General features: G+C 52.4%; 2 gene segments (V, D, J or C); both read left to right on the top strand.

The window, feature by feature from the left end:
- Positions 1-2,289: 2,289 nt before the first annotated feature.
- Positions 2,290-6,411, top strand: LOC123810815. The segment is given in 4 exon segments: positions 2,290-2,369; positions 2,740-3,042; positions 6,027-6,269; positions 6,404-6,411. Coding segments are annotated over 4 exon segments (600 nt in total).
- Positions 6,412-10,093: 3,682 nt separating this feature from the next.
- Positions 10,094-10,947, top strand: LOC123810985. The segment is given in 2 exon segments: positions 10,094-10,157; positions 10,304-10,947. Coding segments are annotated over 2 exon segments (531 nt in total).
- The last annotated feature ends 3,349 nt before the right edge of the window (positions 10,948-14,296 follow it).

Genomic DNA, 14,296 nt, shown 5'->3' with positions numbered 1-14,296 from the left:
ATGTCAGTCCTGCCCCTCATCCCTTAATGTGACAGATTCATGTCACATTGGGCCCACCTGGTTAGGACCACAACCACCTTAGTTTCTCACTGTCCTTCCTGCTCAGACAGACCAGACCCTCCCCCAGGGCAGTGACCCTGCTGTCCCCGCACTCCCTTCCTCCTGCTGCTTCCTCTTCCTGTTCTGATGGCAGCTCCAGGGTCCCCTCCAGAGAGACCCCTCCAGCCTCTCCCCGCATGGGACCTGCCTGTCAGTTCCTGTGTGATCGCAATCAATATCTGAATACTACAACAGCTGCTGCACAATTATTCCCCTGTAATTATCTTCCTTCATGGCTCGATTGATTTCTGCTGATTATTTCCCTCATTAGTCAGGAAAGTTTTTTTAATGCAAACACACACAGAACAATAAGAGACGTGGCCAGACAGGACCCTCTTTCCTCCTGCAGCCACAAGTCTGGGCCCGACGGGTGTTCCGCAGACACTCACCTGCCCTGGGAGGTCCTCATGTCTCTCACTTTCTTGCCAACATCTCTCCAGTGCAGACTCTGCTCTCCTTCTTGTTGCAGACGGACCTCAGTGTGGCTGCTGCAGCTCAGCTGTCACACCCAGGGCCAGGGAGACAGGAGCTGCACAAATCCAGTCTGTTTCTTTCCTTCACAAGAGCTCAAGTTGTTCACGGGAAAAAACCCAGCTGAGTGACACACCCATGGGTCAACACGGAGCCACAAGTTCAACACCCACCAAGAGGGACTCAGGAAGACCAATCATCTACCTTTGAACACAGGATTGGAGACAACATACAAGGGAAAGATGGCGGTGACTGTGCTGTGTCACCCACACCAGCGTGTCCACTGTGGGCTCCCCTGTGCACACTGGCATCTGAGAGGCAGGACTGGTCCCGTTCACACGTCTCACCCAGGACACAGTGTCTGGCAGACACAGTGGGGCTGAATCACTGTTTGCTGGGTGAGCGTCTCCTGTCTCAGTCTTTGGGGCAATTGTCATCAGCGCCTTATCTTCAACCTGCACTAGCAGTGGGCATCTGTGAGAGGCAGTCCCTGAGTCCTGTGTCCCCCATGCAAGTGCCAGAATCAAGCTGCCACCCCAGGAATATGTCAGAGATGCTTCAGGTGGGACCCGCCCTCTTCTCCCCACAGAGAGCCTGTTGGTACTTTTATGGGTGATCTGAGCCTCCTGTGCCTGGTCTTGAGGCTGGCAGTGGTTATGGAGAGAATAGCAATCCCCCCTGGGACCCTCAGTCCCTGGATCAGGGAGTTACCACCTCAGTAGTGGGTTCAGACTCTGCACCTGGACCCAGGACACACCTGCTCCTCCAGCAGCCTGTGTGGGGAGGCCACCAGGGGGCAGCAGAGACCACCTGGCAAAAACCTCCTGGAGACTGGGAGGAAGGAGACCATGAGGAAGGAATTCTACCATGCAGGGGGAATATTATCATTTATTTTTTGATCCAAGTGTCTCTTTATTAATAATGAAAATAATTTAATTGTGGTCAACAGGGGTCATTAACCACCACTCACAGCTGTAGAAAGAGTACTAGGTTTTCTACACCATCACCTTTGACAAGGACGATGTGGCATTCTGACTCTGAGTCTCTGAGATTGGGTTCTGTAGAATTGGCCTGTGTATCTGTCTCAGGTCCAGGTAATTCATTCCTGTCCAGCCCACCCCATTCATGCTGACACTCTGTAACTGTCACACCTTTTCTAACACTGGGGCTGACCCTGGCACTAGCACACACTGGGGACATGGGGCACAGCATTTATCACCTGTCCCAGGAGCTGAAACTGACTTAGAAACTTCCAGCATTTCAGAGGCTTCAAGTGCTTCATGTGCCCTGAGCAAGGTGGGAATGTCCTTCAGGCTCTGATGCTCACACTCTGTCACTGGGGTGAGACCCTGCTTAGACCTCAGGCTTGTACTGTCACCGCTACAGTTAATGCTCTATAGTGGGTTCAGAACATGCAGACAGACATCACCTCTGAGCTTAGCTCTTGTCAGGCCAGCCCAGGAGTGAGGCCATGAGACAGTCGGGTATAGAGATGTCAGCCCCACATGACAGTACCAGGGGAGGAACTGGATCCCCTGGGAATGAGGTGGGGTCTGCAGGGACCACCCTGCCCTTCCCTGAGTCTCCCAGGTTGAGCCCCCATCAGGAGCCACACAGCTCCTCAGGCAGCTCCCCTGAGCCCTGGCTGATTTGCATACCCAGCAGCTGTCTCTCCAGCAAGGGGATAAGAGAGACCTGGGAGGAGAGTTGCCCAGCCTGGGGCCTCAGGGAGCAGAAGCAGGGCACCTCCACCATGGCCTGGACCCCTCTCCTCCTCGGCCTCCTTGCTCACTGCACAGGTGCTGCACCCAGACTCTCACCCTCCCCCAGCCCCAGGAGTCTAGATAAGCCTATCCCTGATTCTGACCTCAGCCTATGAAGTCCAGGTGCCCCTGACCCAGCTGCAGGATGAGGGGATGGGGGTGCTGTACCCTCCACTGTGCTCACTGGTCTGAGGGAGCCTGAGGGGCTGCACCTGCCAGGAGAAAGGGACAGAAGGATCCTCATTTCTTCACAGGCTTCATGCATCAGCTCATCAGTGGGACATGTGGGCTGAGACTGATGACCCAGTCTCAGAATCCCTGTAGATCTCTCCAACAAGGGCAGGCCCAGGTGTCCTGGGAAGGGGTCCTTCATCCTTAAGCCCACCTCTCCTTTGTTCTCTTGCAGAGTCTGTGGCCTCCTATGAGGTGACACAGCCACCCTCGATGTCAGTGCAGCCAGGACAGACAGCCAGGATCACCTGCGGGGGAGACAACATTGGAGGTAAAAGTGTTGACTGGTACCAGCAGAAGCCCGGCCAGGCCCCTGTAACAGTCATCTACAGCGATAGCAACCGGCCCTCAGGGATCCCTGACCGGTTCTCAGGCTCCAACTCAGGGAACACGGCCACCCTGACCATCAGCAGGGCCCAGGCCCAGGACGAGGCTGACTATTACTGTGCAGCAAGGGGTAGTGGTACTAATTCTCACGGTGACACAGGCAGATGGGGAAGTGAGACAAAAACCTCAGTCTGTGTCACACTCTCCTCAGGCCCTACCAGCACTGCTAACAAAGCCATGAGCAGCTTTGGCCCCTTTCTCAGCAGGTCCCCTTTCTCAGGTCTCCCAGTGGCCCCTCCTCCCAGCCTCAGGCAGCTGTGCAGAGGGTGGGTCAGGACTGGATTCAGGGGGCAGGACCAGGCTGGCCTCCTGTGTCTGTGCCACAGAATCAATTCTAAAAAGAGGGCCTCACAAAATGACAGCCTGCTTGAGTCCTGTGTCCAGAAGTCACGGTCCTACAATCCATATTATCGTGACTGGGCTGCTCCCTGTGAAAATGCTCTGGATTCATCCCCAGAGCTGCCAGCTCCACTGAGTTCCTGAGGCCCGGGCTCTGAGGTCGCCCAGGGCTCTGAATGGAGCCGACCAGTGCAGCAGACACTGTGAGATCCCCTGGTGCCCAGTCGGGTCCCACACGCCCACCACCACAGCTGCAGGCCCCCGGCTGCTCTCAGCTCGGCCCTCCCTGGGAAGCAGGATGGTGGCAGGGAACTGCCCCCCAGTTCAGCACTGTCTCTGGGTGTGACTCAGGCCTAGTGACAGCTGGAGGACAGGAAATGGGTGGGATTAATTTACAGGATATATTCTGTATAATTCTGTTAGTGGAAATGTCTCCATATAAATTAAATATTAAAATGTGGATAATTTTACATTATTTCATCATAAATCTTAAAATCTGGTGGGCATTTCAGACTATAGCACCTCCTACTGGAACCGCCCTCATTTCATCCTCAGGAGGTACATGTGGCTTGTGGACACCACATTGGTCAGAGCAGGTCAGATGGGAGACGTATCCTCGTTGGGCTGGGGGCAGAGGACAGTGTCACTGACCCTGCAGCGCATCCTTGCAGCCACCAGGGCATGAGGAGGGCGGGGATCCTGTGACCAGATGTCACTAGGAAGGAATGTCTGCTCCACTTGCCAACTACACCACAAATATTGAGGACAGAACAAGGGGAATTATTATGTCACCTGTCCACACTACTTCTGTCCTCAAGGACCCGATACTAAATACAAATATGATTTTAAACACGATTCTGATCCATCTAGCATGGTTTTCTTACTAGTGGAATGAATGACACAGTCTATATACATTTGTAAGTAGTTGTTGGTACAAGAAACCCCTTCAGTGGGCAAATCATTTCCATTAACATCAACACAAGTCATAAGGTTATATTTTGTGCCAAGATCTAGAGAGAAGGAGAATAATAGATGGATTTTATTGATTTGGGGTCACATGCTGTGCCCCACAAAGGGATACATTTGCTTACCTCACATGCACAGATTGTGTTTTGAGGGTGAAATCTCCCAGGATGGCACTCACAGCTGACCTCCCAGGGGGTCAGGAGACCCACAGCAAAGGTGTGAGCACTGGCCTGCAGGATTGGCCAGTGGGCTCCATGGGGACCCTGAGGTATGAGTGTGAGGAGTGGATGCCCAGGGTGGGAAGGGCAGAGAGGAGCTGCTGTGGTCCCCTCAGCTAGGGACAGTGGGGGGCGTGTCTCAGGCACCAGACCCTGGTCCCCTTTCCACTGTCTCTCAGAACAAACTCAGGGAGTGAGTCAGGGGTCTGTCTGTCTGTCCGTCTGTCTGTGCACAGGAGTCACACCAGGCTGCACCCTCACCTCCAAGGTCAATGCCTCCAGCATTTTCAGGGAAATTAATTGCATTAGATTCTCAACGTACTGATGTGAAAACAAATACATTTGTTTGAGATATTAGGTAATAATGTGCCTTGCCAATCGTATTTCTTAATATTAAAAGATTTCTCTTCTTATTCTGACAGTCATGAAAACTCAATGGCCTTGACAATGTTACAAAAGGCATTCTGTACTAATTCTCCCGAGGATCCCAACCTGATCCCCAATGTCTCACTGTGTTGTCTGTGGTGGTGGACGTGGCCCCACCTCTGTGCACAGAGAGACTCAGGTTTCACTGGGAAGCACAGATTCCAAAACTGTGAAGATCCGAGCGCACTTCAGAGCAGACTCAGGGGGACGGAGCACCTGCACACAGAAGGCAGGGCTGTGACTCAGGGACTCAGGAGGCTGGGACATGAGACAGGGGAGGACAGGACAGTAGGCATGGAGAGGGCCTGGGCAGGCAGGGGATTCATAGGTCAGGCCCTGAGAACCAGCTCCTGCATCCCTGGATTGGAGCCTTGACTCAGCATCACAGTCTGGGGGACCCTGGGGAAATCATAACCTTACAAGGTTGGCCCCCTGCTCATTGAAAGGTGCCTTCAGCACAAAGATCATGTTGAATAATTATGATGTCTGGTGAGGGGTGCATGTCAAACACGCACCAACCATGTGACACCTATTAAGGCCTCCAAAGTAGTCAATAGGTTGAGCTACTCACATGGAGAATGACATTAATCCTGGGGGCACCAGGGGGCACTATGGGTCTTGCCTTGGGAACTCTGATAGTGTAAAACCCTGGGCTGTGCTCAGTGCAAAGAGTTTGACTGATGCTCCTTTGGAGATAGTTTTACTGGATAAAATCAACTCTTAATGAAACCCACATCTGGACCTTCCTCCTTCTCTGGAAATTACCAGCAAGAGGCTGTCAGGCTTGGGGTTGAGAGGAGATCTGAGACAGATTTGCATTCATGCTCCTCCCTGTTGAGCTGCAAGGACAGAGGATAAGACAAGGGCTAGGAGACACCAGGGCCAGCTGAGCAGCCTCAGGGCAGAGTTCCTGGAATCCACTCCCACCATGGACTGGGCTCCCTTCTCCCTCTTGCCCCTGATTTTCTCCACAGGTCAGGGCATTCCTGGACACACAGGGGTCCTATTCCCCAATAGTTTCCTTCCAAGCACAGTCCCAAGGGGCATCTGTCCAGTCTGGGTGCCTTTGGCATCATCCCCATGTTTTGTGTCTTCAGGTCTCTGTGCTGCACCTGTGCTGACCCAGCCTCCCTGGGAGCTTCTGACCAGCTCCCTTGCACCCTCAGCAGTGAGCACAGACCCTACACCATTTGCTGGTATCAACAGAGACCAGGAAATGGCCCTCAGTACATGATGTACATTAAGAGTGATGGAAGTCACAACAAGGGGGACAGGATCCCTGACTGTTTCTTGGGCTCCAGCTCTGGAGCTGACTGCTACTTAACCATCTCCAACATCAAGTCTGAGGAGGAGACTGAGTATATCTGTGGTGAGAGCCACGCACACAACGGCCTTTTCACAGAAGCCACAGTGACACAAATGAAAGGGAAGTGGCCCAAACCTCCATCCCCCTTCCCCTTTCCCACAGGAACTTGGGCTAAGTTGTTCCCTGTCCTTGCCCAGGACCCTGAGACATTTACATCTTCCCCTGCAAATCCCCTCATCCTGTACTTCCTCCCCCACTGGGGAAAGTCACATATGGTCACAATGTAGGTCATTTTCACAAAGCAACGTCCTGTTTCCTCCAATACAGGGCACTATGCAGGATGCTGGGACAAACGTGAGCAGCCCAGACAAAAACATGACCCTGACCAACTGGCTGGACTGAGATGACTGTGTCTCCAGGAGTCACCTGGCCCTTTGCTCCCATTTTGAGGTTCTTCTCAAGGAAGGAACGTAGACTTTGGTGTTCCAGGGGTGACCCTGGAAGTGGGGACAGTGACTGTATTGACTCAGAACACCTGGGAGTGAAGCAGGAGCGCTGTCAGGACTGAGGTTCTGCAAGAAGCATTTGTCCCTCAGTGGAGGCAGGACTGAGAGACCTGATGCCATGTTGGGAGCAGAGCTGGGTCTAGGAGGGAAGCGGGTGCCTGTTGTTAGGTCTGGGGCAGGACCCACGTGGAGCACAGGCTGGGTCCTCCAGCTGTGCCAGACTCTCAGCCCGTGGTGCTAAGGAAAGCTCCACATCTGCCCACGGGAGTTTTCCAGGGACAGGCCAGGACAATGTCCACTGGGACACAGGGGATGGAAATGCTGAGGTGGAAATTATGTCAACAACCTCCTATCTCCAGTCCCTGCCCTGTGGGTCACCGGCCTCAACTGCATCTGTGGGGGGATGGAGACAGGACTAGTGGATGGGTTGATATTCTGCTGACTTTTCCGGGAACTGAAATACCAGAACCTTTCATTCACACCGACACCATAGAGTTAGCCTGGAGCAGTTGCGTGGACCACAGTGATTCGTTTGCTGCTCACAGGTAGGTGAGGGGCAATGCTGGGACTCACCTGAGCAGGTTCAGGCCAGTCTTGTCTCTTGATTGTGGGATTCATCCTAGGATATCTAGCTGGGATCTCCAGAATGGCCATCACACGGTGTCACTGGTACAGTAGGGGAATAATTAAAGCCTGCTGAGCCCTTGACAGTAACTCCAGGGAGCAGCTGACACAGCTGTCAGGGCACGCCCTGGGAGGCAGCTGGAGGGGATGTGGCTGAGGGGGTGACAGTCAGGCTGGGCCGAAAGTGAGAGTTGTTTGGTGAGCTGTCCCCTTCACTTGGTGCATTCTGCATCTCTCAGACTGTCTCTCTGTCTGTCTGTCTGTCACTCTGGTGAGACCTGGGTTTCTCCCTCTTAGTCATGTTCTGTGTCATCCCTCCAGAGCAGCTGACCCTGTCTTACCTGACCTCGTGTCCTGCACCCCTTTCTCCACTTTCTTCCTGTTCCACGTGGTGTGTGTGCCTCTGTATCTGTCTGTCATGTCATCACCTTAGTGACTTGTGACGGTGAGCAGATCTTCAGGTGCCTATTTTCACATGTGCATCTTCTTTCTTGGTGAAGTGTTGGATCAGATCTACAGATATTTTTAAAAATTTGGATCCTCCTGTTTGTGGGTGTGTCAGTGTGTATTTCTTCTTATACATTTTATTTATTTACTTACTTATTTTCCTCACCCAAGGACTTTGTTTTGCATTGCTTTTGGTGACGGAGAAAGGGACAGAGGGGAAGGGAGACAGAGAAACATCAATGAGAGAGAGAAACATTGATTGTTTGCCTCCCATAGGCACCCAGACCAGGTATCAAACCCACAACCTTGTGATCAGAGGATGATGCTCCAACCAACTGAGCCACACCAGCCACCGCTATGCACTTCCTTCCCACGTGCAGGCTCATACGCCCACCACAGCGGTCAGGATTCCATGTGGTCCCATCACAGATGGACTCTTCATGTTTCCCTTTTACGACACCCACCTCCTCCCACTCAGACCCTTCCCCTGCCCCTCAGCCCTGCAGCCATCACCTGCTTCCCCATCTCTCAAAGTCTGTCATTGGAAAATTATGTATAAATAGAATCCTACAGAACGTAACATTTTTGATTGGTCATTTATTCATTGTATTTCCTCATATACTCATCAATGGTGTTGTGTGTATCCATAGTCCATTTTTTTGGCTGAATAATATTCTGTTATTTACATGTACCAGTGTCTGTTTAACCATCACCCTGAAGGAGTTCTGAATTGCTTTTAGTTTGGGGTTCTTATGTGTAAAGGCGCTGGTATGAACTGAGCAATTGTGTCTTCCAAAGTTTAGACGTTGAAGTCCTTACTCCCAGTGTAGCTGTATGTGGAGGCGGGGACTCTAAGGAAGTGATGGGAGCCACAGGATGTGTCATGGGTGGGGCTCTGGTATAATGGGATCACTGACCAGACTGTCTCTCTCTGTCATTCTCTCTCTCTCTCTCTCTCTCTCTCTCTCTCTCTCTCTCTCTGACTTCCAACTTTAAGCAACTCAGTGGTGTTTGGTTACTACAGTCTGAGGAGACTCGACAGGTGCTGTGAACACTTGTGTATGCATTTCTATGTAAACATAAGTTTTTAATTTTATGAAATAAATGCCCAGTGATGCAGTGACTGGCTGTATGATAATTGCATGTTCATGTTATACTAAGTCCACGGCTGTTTGTCCACTGTGGCTTTGCCATCTGACCTTCCTACCAGCCCTGAGTGAGTGACCCCCTTCTCACTGCCTGACCAGTGTCTGGAGCTGCCCCGATTTCACCTCAGTCAGTCTGCTCCGTGCTGACCGGTGTGCAGGTGTCTCGCTCCGGTTTTAACTTACCTTCCCTGGTGGCGACTTATCAACATTTTTCTGTGTTTTTTTGACATCTGTATATTTTTCCATCAACTGTCTATTTCTGTCATTTGCCCATTTTCAAATAGAATTTTGTTTTGTTTATCTTTTAAATTTTGTTAATGATTTGAGAAAACCATGTGTCTGTTGCTCTGCCCATTCGTGGCCTCATTGGTCGACTCCCATCTGCCCCTCAACCATGGGCCAGACCCGAACCCCTGCTGCATTTGGATGCCACTCGAACCAACTGAGCCACACAACCCCTGGCCCAGCCATGCCTGTTTGTTTTGCATATGAGTTTTGAAACTTTATACACATGGTTCCCTGGCGGGCTGGGATTGCCAAGTGTTTTATCCCACTTCATTGTTTTCTTAAATTAGCTCCATAAAGGACTTTTTGTAGGACAAAGTTTTTAATTTTAAAGGGTTTCCACTTATTTTCTTTCTTTTTACCTATCAAGGATTTTTATGAGTCTAAGATCTTTTGCCAAGACCAAGATGCAAATGATTTTCTGATTTTTAAAAAAATAATAGAAACTCCCCCAGAGGCACGTGACCAGTGTCACTGTGTCCTGGAGCAAAGTCCAGCCTCTGACACCAGCTTGACCACTGTCCCTACCGGCTCCTGGTTCCAGCACCCCCACCCCACACCACACTGTGATCTCATCACTGGAGGCGTCTGAGCGCTCTCCCCAAGACCAGACAGGAGACTCAGCCCAGGTGTGGGTGCAGGGGCTGGTCAGGGGTCAGCACCGTCCCCTCAATACCACAGAGAGCTCTGAGCAACCTGGGCACAGACCTGGAGGTGAGGACCCAACTTTAAACCCTCCACTGGCCCCAGCTGCTCTCTGCCCAGCGGGTGCCACTCAGCAAGGCCACGAGGGGAAGGAAGTGGATTTGCATGGAGCCCCTTATGCAGGATAAGACAGGCCCCGAAGCCACATCCTCAGCTGTGGGTCAGAGGAAGATCCTGGGGCTTCTCCACCATGGCCTGGACCCCGCTCCTGCTCCCCCTCCTCACTCTCTGCACAGGTGCTGACTCCCAAGGCTAAGCCCCCAAAGAAACCAGGAGAGACCTGGCCCTGAACTTTGCTCAGCCCAGGGGACCCTGCAGGGTGTGTGTCTTCTGGGAAGGAGACCCTCATCCTCACACTCACCTCTCCTGTCCTCTCTTTCAGGTTTGGTGGCCTCTTCTGAAGTGACTCAGCCCTCAGCAGTGTCTGTGACCCTGGGACAAACGGCCAGGATCACCTGCCAGGGGGAAGCTCTGAGAAACTATTATCCTACCTGGGTGCAGCAGAAGCCAGGCCAGGCCCCTGTAACAGTCATCTATGATAACAACAATCGACCCTCAGGGATCCCAGATCAATTCTCTATCTCATACTCAGGGGACATGAACACCCTGACCATCAGTGGGGCCCGGGCTGAGGACGAGGCTGACTACTTCTGTGCGGTGAGGGAGAGTAGTAGTAACACTCACAGTGACACAGGCAGGTGGGGAAGTGAGACAAAAAACACTGAGTGCACCACACTCGCTTTCTGTCCAAATATGCCCAGAGACAAGGCCATGAGCAGGTCTCACTCAGGCCCCAGGTGTGAGATCCCCATGCTGTCCCCTCCTCCCAGTTCTCAGCCAGCTCTGCAGAGGGTGGGACAGCAGTAAATTCACTGCTGGCAGGACCAGGATGTCCTGGGGATTTCTAGGCCAGGGTGTGAGTAGGGACACAAGGCCTGAATGAAAGGACACAGAGGGAGACATCCACGCAGCAGTGAAGGACACTGCATGTCCACGTGATGGAGGCTGTGTCACTCACAGGCCCACGGCTCTGAATCAGTCCCCAGAACTGTCCTCCTGCTCTGAGCTCCTGAGGCCTTGGGATCTGACGGCTGCCTGGGATCCTGAACAGATGTGAAGGGTGGGGAGGGGAGGGTAGAAAGGAAAAAAGCTGAAAGAAATATGGGCCAGAACGTTCTACTTTTGGTGAGCATTCAGAACCCACAGATCTAAGAAACATCACACTCCCCAGCACCTAAAACACAAAGGAAACGGCGCCCACACACATGACAACCAAACCTCTCACACCCGTGTGGAGGAGACCATCAAAAAGCAGCAGAGCAAAAGTCACGTCCCCCAAACAGGAAGATCCGTAATGGGAGCACAGGGTTCTCGGTGGAAGTAACACAACCAGGAGGAGCCAGGAGCAGCGTCTTCAGAACACAGACAACAACCCAACACAAAAGCTGTCGGCTTCCAGCTCCGCCCAGAGAAACGCCTCTGAGGAAGGGGCAGAACCACCCCTGCTCACACGCACAGCCACGTGCACAGCTGACCACTAGCAGACCCTGAGTGCAGGGAGGGAGGGAGGACACCCCTCCGACGGAAGGGACGTGACCCAGACAGAAAGAGGAATCCATGCAAAGAAATGAAAGGCACCAGATAAGGTAACTACGTGGATGAAGAGAAACATTTTATTATATTGTTCAAAGAAAAAGAACAGTAACAGGGTATGAAGTGATTTATAATGTTAGTTAAAGCAAAATGCAGGACAATGTGAGCAAAATTTTTGGAGGGTGAAAACCATGATGTAATGTCCCTATGTCATATGTGAAGCGATACGACAGCACTAGAAGGGGGACTTTGGTAAGTCGGGTGTGTCCTGCAGATGCTACCACAACCCTTAAAATAAAAGCCTTTCTAAACATCAGTTAGACTTAATGCCACCAAGGGCAATAACATGAAATCATGAAGATATATTCAAAGAGAGTTACAGTGAGACTGAATTTTCCAGCAAGACTCAGCTAAAGGCTGCCTACCAGAAACCCACATGACCTTGCCAGGTGAACAGGACTGCGGTACAGACACAGGTGGAAAGAGAGTGAGTCTAGGGGGTCCGGAGGGGACCCTGGGGTGCACAGAGTAGCTCCATGAGGTCCCTCCCCCTGACAGGTCCCTGAGGCTTGTGGACTCGCTGCTGGGGTGCTCCTCTGCAGTTTGCTTTATGTGAAGGTGTCTCAGGGATCACAGCCCTGCTGACCTCAGAGAATGGATAAGAAAGGGCGTCCCCTGTGGCAGTGTGGTGGCAGAGCCCCGTGGAGTGGGAGTTACTCTTCCTCACATGTTTGATGGAATTTACCATGAAACCACTGTGTCTGTGGTTCTTGTTTTAGCAGGAAGGGGTGTAATTACTGATCAGTGTCTCTCCTTCCCCTCCCCCTTCCCCTCCCCCTCTCGTCCTCCTCTCTCTGAAGAAAAACATTGGAGTGCCTGCATCTGATTGTAGGATTTTGCATTTCTCTTGTGAGAGAAGAAACTCTTCAGATCATGAGCCCAGGTGCTCTAGGAACCTGATAGAGGCTACCTGGCACGTCCCACTACTCACCAGGGAGAGAAAGGCAGAGTCCCAGGGCCCTGGAAAGGCTGAATGGGTCCCGTGAGGACCACCGTGACCTGCCTCCGCTGCTTAGGAACATTGAGGCTGAGTCGTTGCTTTTTCTCCAAGTCACTAATTAGACTAAGCCATCTGTCAGACAATGTGAAATGGAGTTGGAATAACGCGTGGTAATCTGATGTCTTGCAGACACGTGAAGCTTTCACGTGAGCAACAGTATGAAGTGAGGGCCAAGTCTCTGACGGTCTCACACCCTGTGCACTGTGCTGCTGCTACAGGGAAGGAGACAGACAAAACGCCCTTCCCCTGGAGCTTTGACCTTGTGGGATTGGCAATAAAGGACAAATACAACAAAGAAACAGAGCACGTCAGTACAAGGTTCGGTACGTTAGAAGGGGTAAGTGCCTGGCATCACCTACACCCACACATCCCGCCCACACAGAGCTCTGTCCCGCACAGGCCTCTGAAAAGCATTCTCACAGGGACTACTGAGCGCTGAGGGAGGCTGGGGCCCCCGGGGTCAGAACCAGCTGCAGGACTTGGAGCATCACCCCTGAGGCCCGGGCCCCCCTCCTGCTCATTCTGCACAGTTGGTGCCCCAGGCCCTGCCTGTGGGCTTGACACTCACTGAACCCAGAGCCTGAGCTCAGCCCAGGGGATGCTGCAAGGGGTAGGACCCTTGAGAGTGACCCTCTGTTTCTGGGACCTGCACGTTCATGGTCTCCTGAGGACACAGTTGCTTTCACTGGAGTGGCCATGACACACTTGTCACTCCCACTGGTTAGGGAGCTGACGACCAATCAGTATGGCAGAGCAGATCCAGCAGGACCCAGGCCAGACCCTGCAGAGCAAAACAGCTACAGGGTCCCCAGAGATTCTGCAGCTCTGACTTGGAAGCAGCTACTGACACCCCAACATCCCTGGTGAGGGGGATTCTCATGACAGCCAGGAGGACATGGGGACAACAATGAGCCCGGAGGACACCACCCTACCACCCAGCCGGGCCCTCACGTAACCCCTTCACCTCTGGTCACACTCGGCCCCAAAGAGCCAAAGTCAGGGTCCAGGACCTTGGGACTCCTCTCCTGGACTCACCGCATTTTCTCAATATTCCTGGGGACCTAGTCTTTAGGCCTCAGCTTTACCTGCTATTAAGTGGCAACTTTTATACTTAATTTGGAAACTCCTTCATTCCCCCAAATTAAATGGTACAAAAGAAAAGAAAGTGTCTTAGAGACTGGGCAGGAGGTCAGTTGGGGCTCAGGTCTGGCACCTCCAGTCCATCCTCTGGGGACCTAGAGAGGGACCAGCAGATGCTGACATCTGTGGGAAGGGGTCGCTCCCAGATGGAAGGAGCAGGAGGCTCCTAGTCTGGTCAAAGGCCACAGGGGCCAGAGCAGACCCCACCCACTGCTCACTCTGGGAGGTGAGAGCAGGGATGCAATCACGGCCCTAGGGGTGACGGCAGTGACACTGAGTTCAGTGCCCAGCTCATGTCAGTGTAGGAAAATCTGTGTCCCACAGTCCTTACTGGGGTAAGGGTAGAGACAGCTCTGGTTTGAGATACACTGAAAGCCTGGACTCCTGTAGGGTAACATGTGGGTTTCTACGGGATTTGACACTTTGCAAAACAGGAGAGTTCATTGTGCACCCTCCACTCTACTAACTAAACCGATCAGCAGGAAGCCCATTGTACCCCTGGGACAGTGTGACCAGAACTGCACCTCCCGCCTTCTTGCAGTCTTTATATGACCTCTCAAAGCAGGGCTGCACAGGGCAGGG

Source organism: Phyllostomus hastatus, unplaced genomic scaffold, assembly GCF_019186645.2.
Source record: "Phyllostomus hastatus isolate PE091 unplaced genomic scaffold, TTU_PhHast_1.1 phas_scaffold_760, whole genome shotgun sequence".
NCBI classification, from domain to species: Eukaryota; Metazoa; Chordata; class Mammalia; order Chiroptera; family Phyllostomidae; genus Phyllostomus; species Phyllostomus hastatus.
The sequence above is the reverse complement of the archived record's forward strand: the minus strand, read 5'-3'. Positions and strand labels throughout refer to the sequence as shown.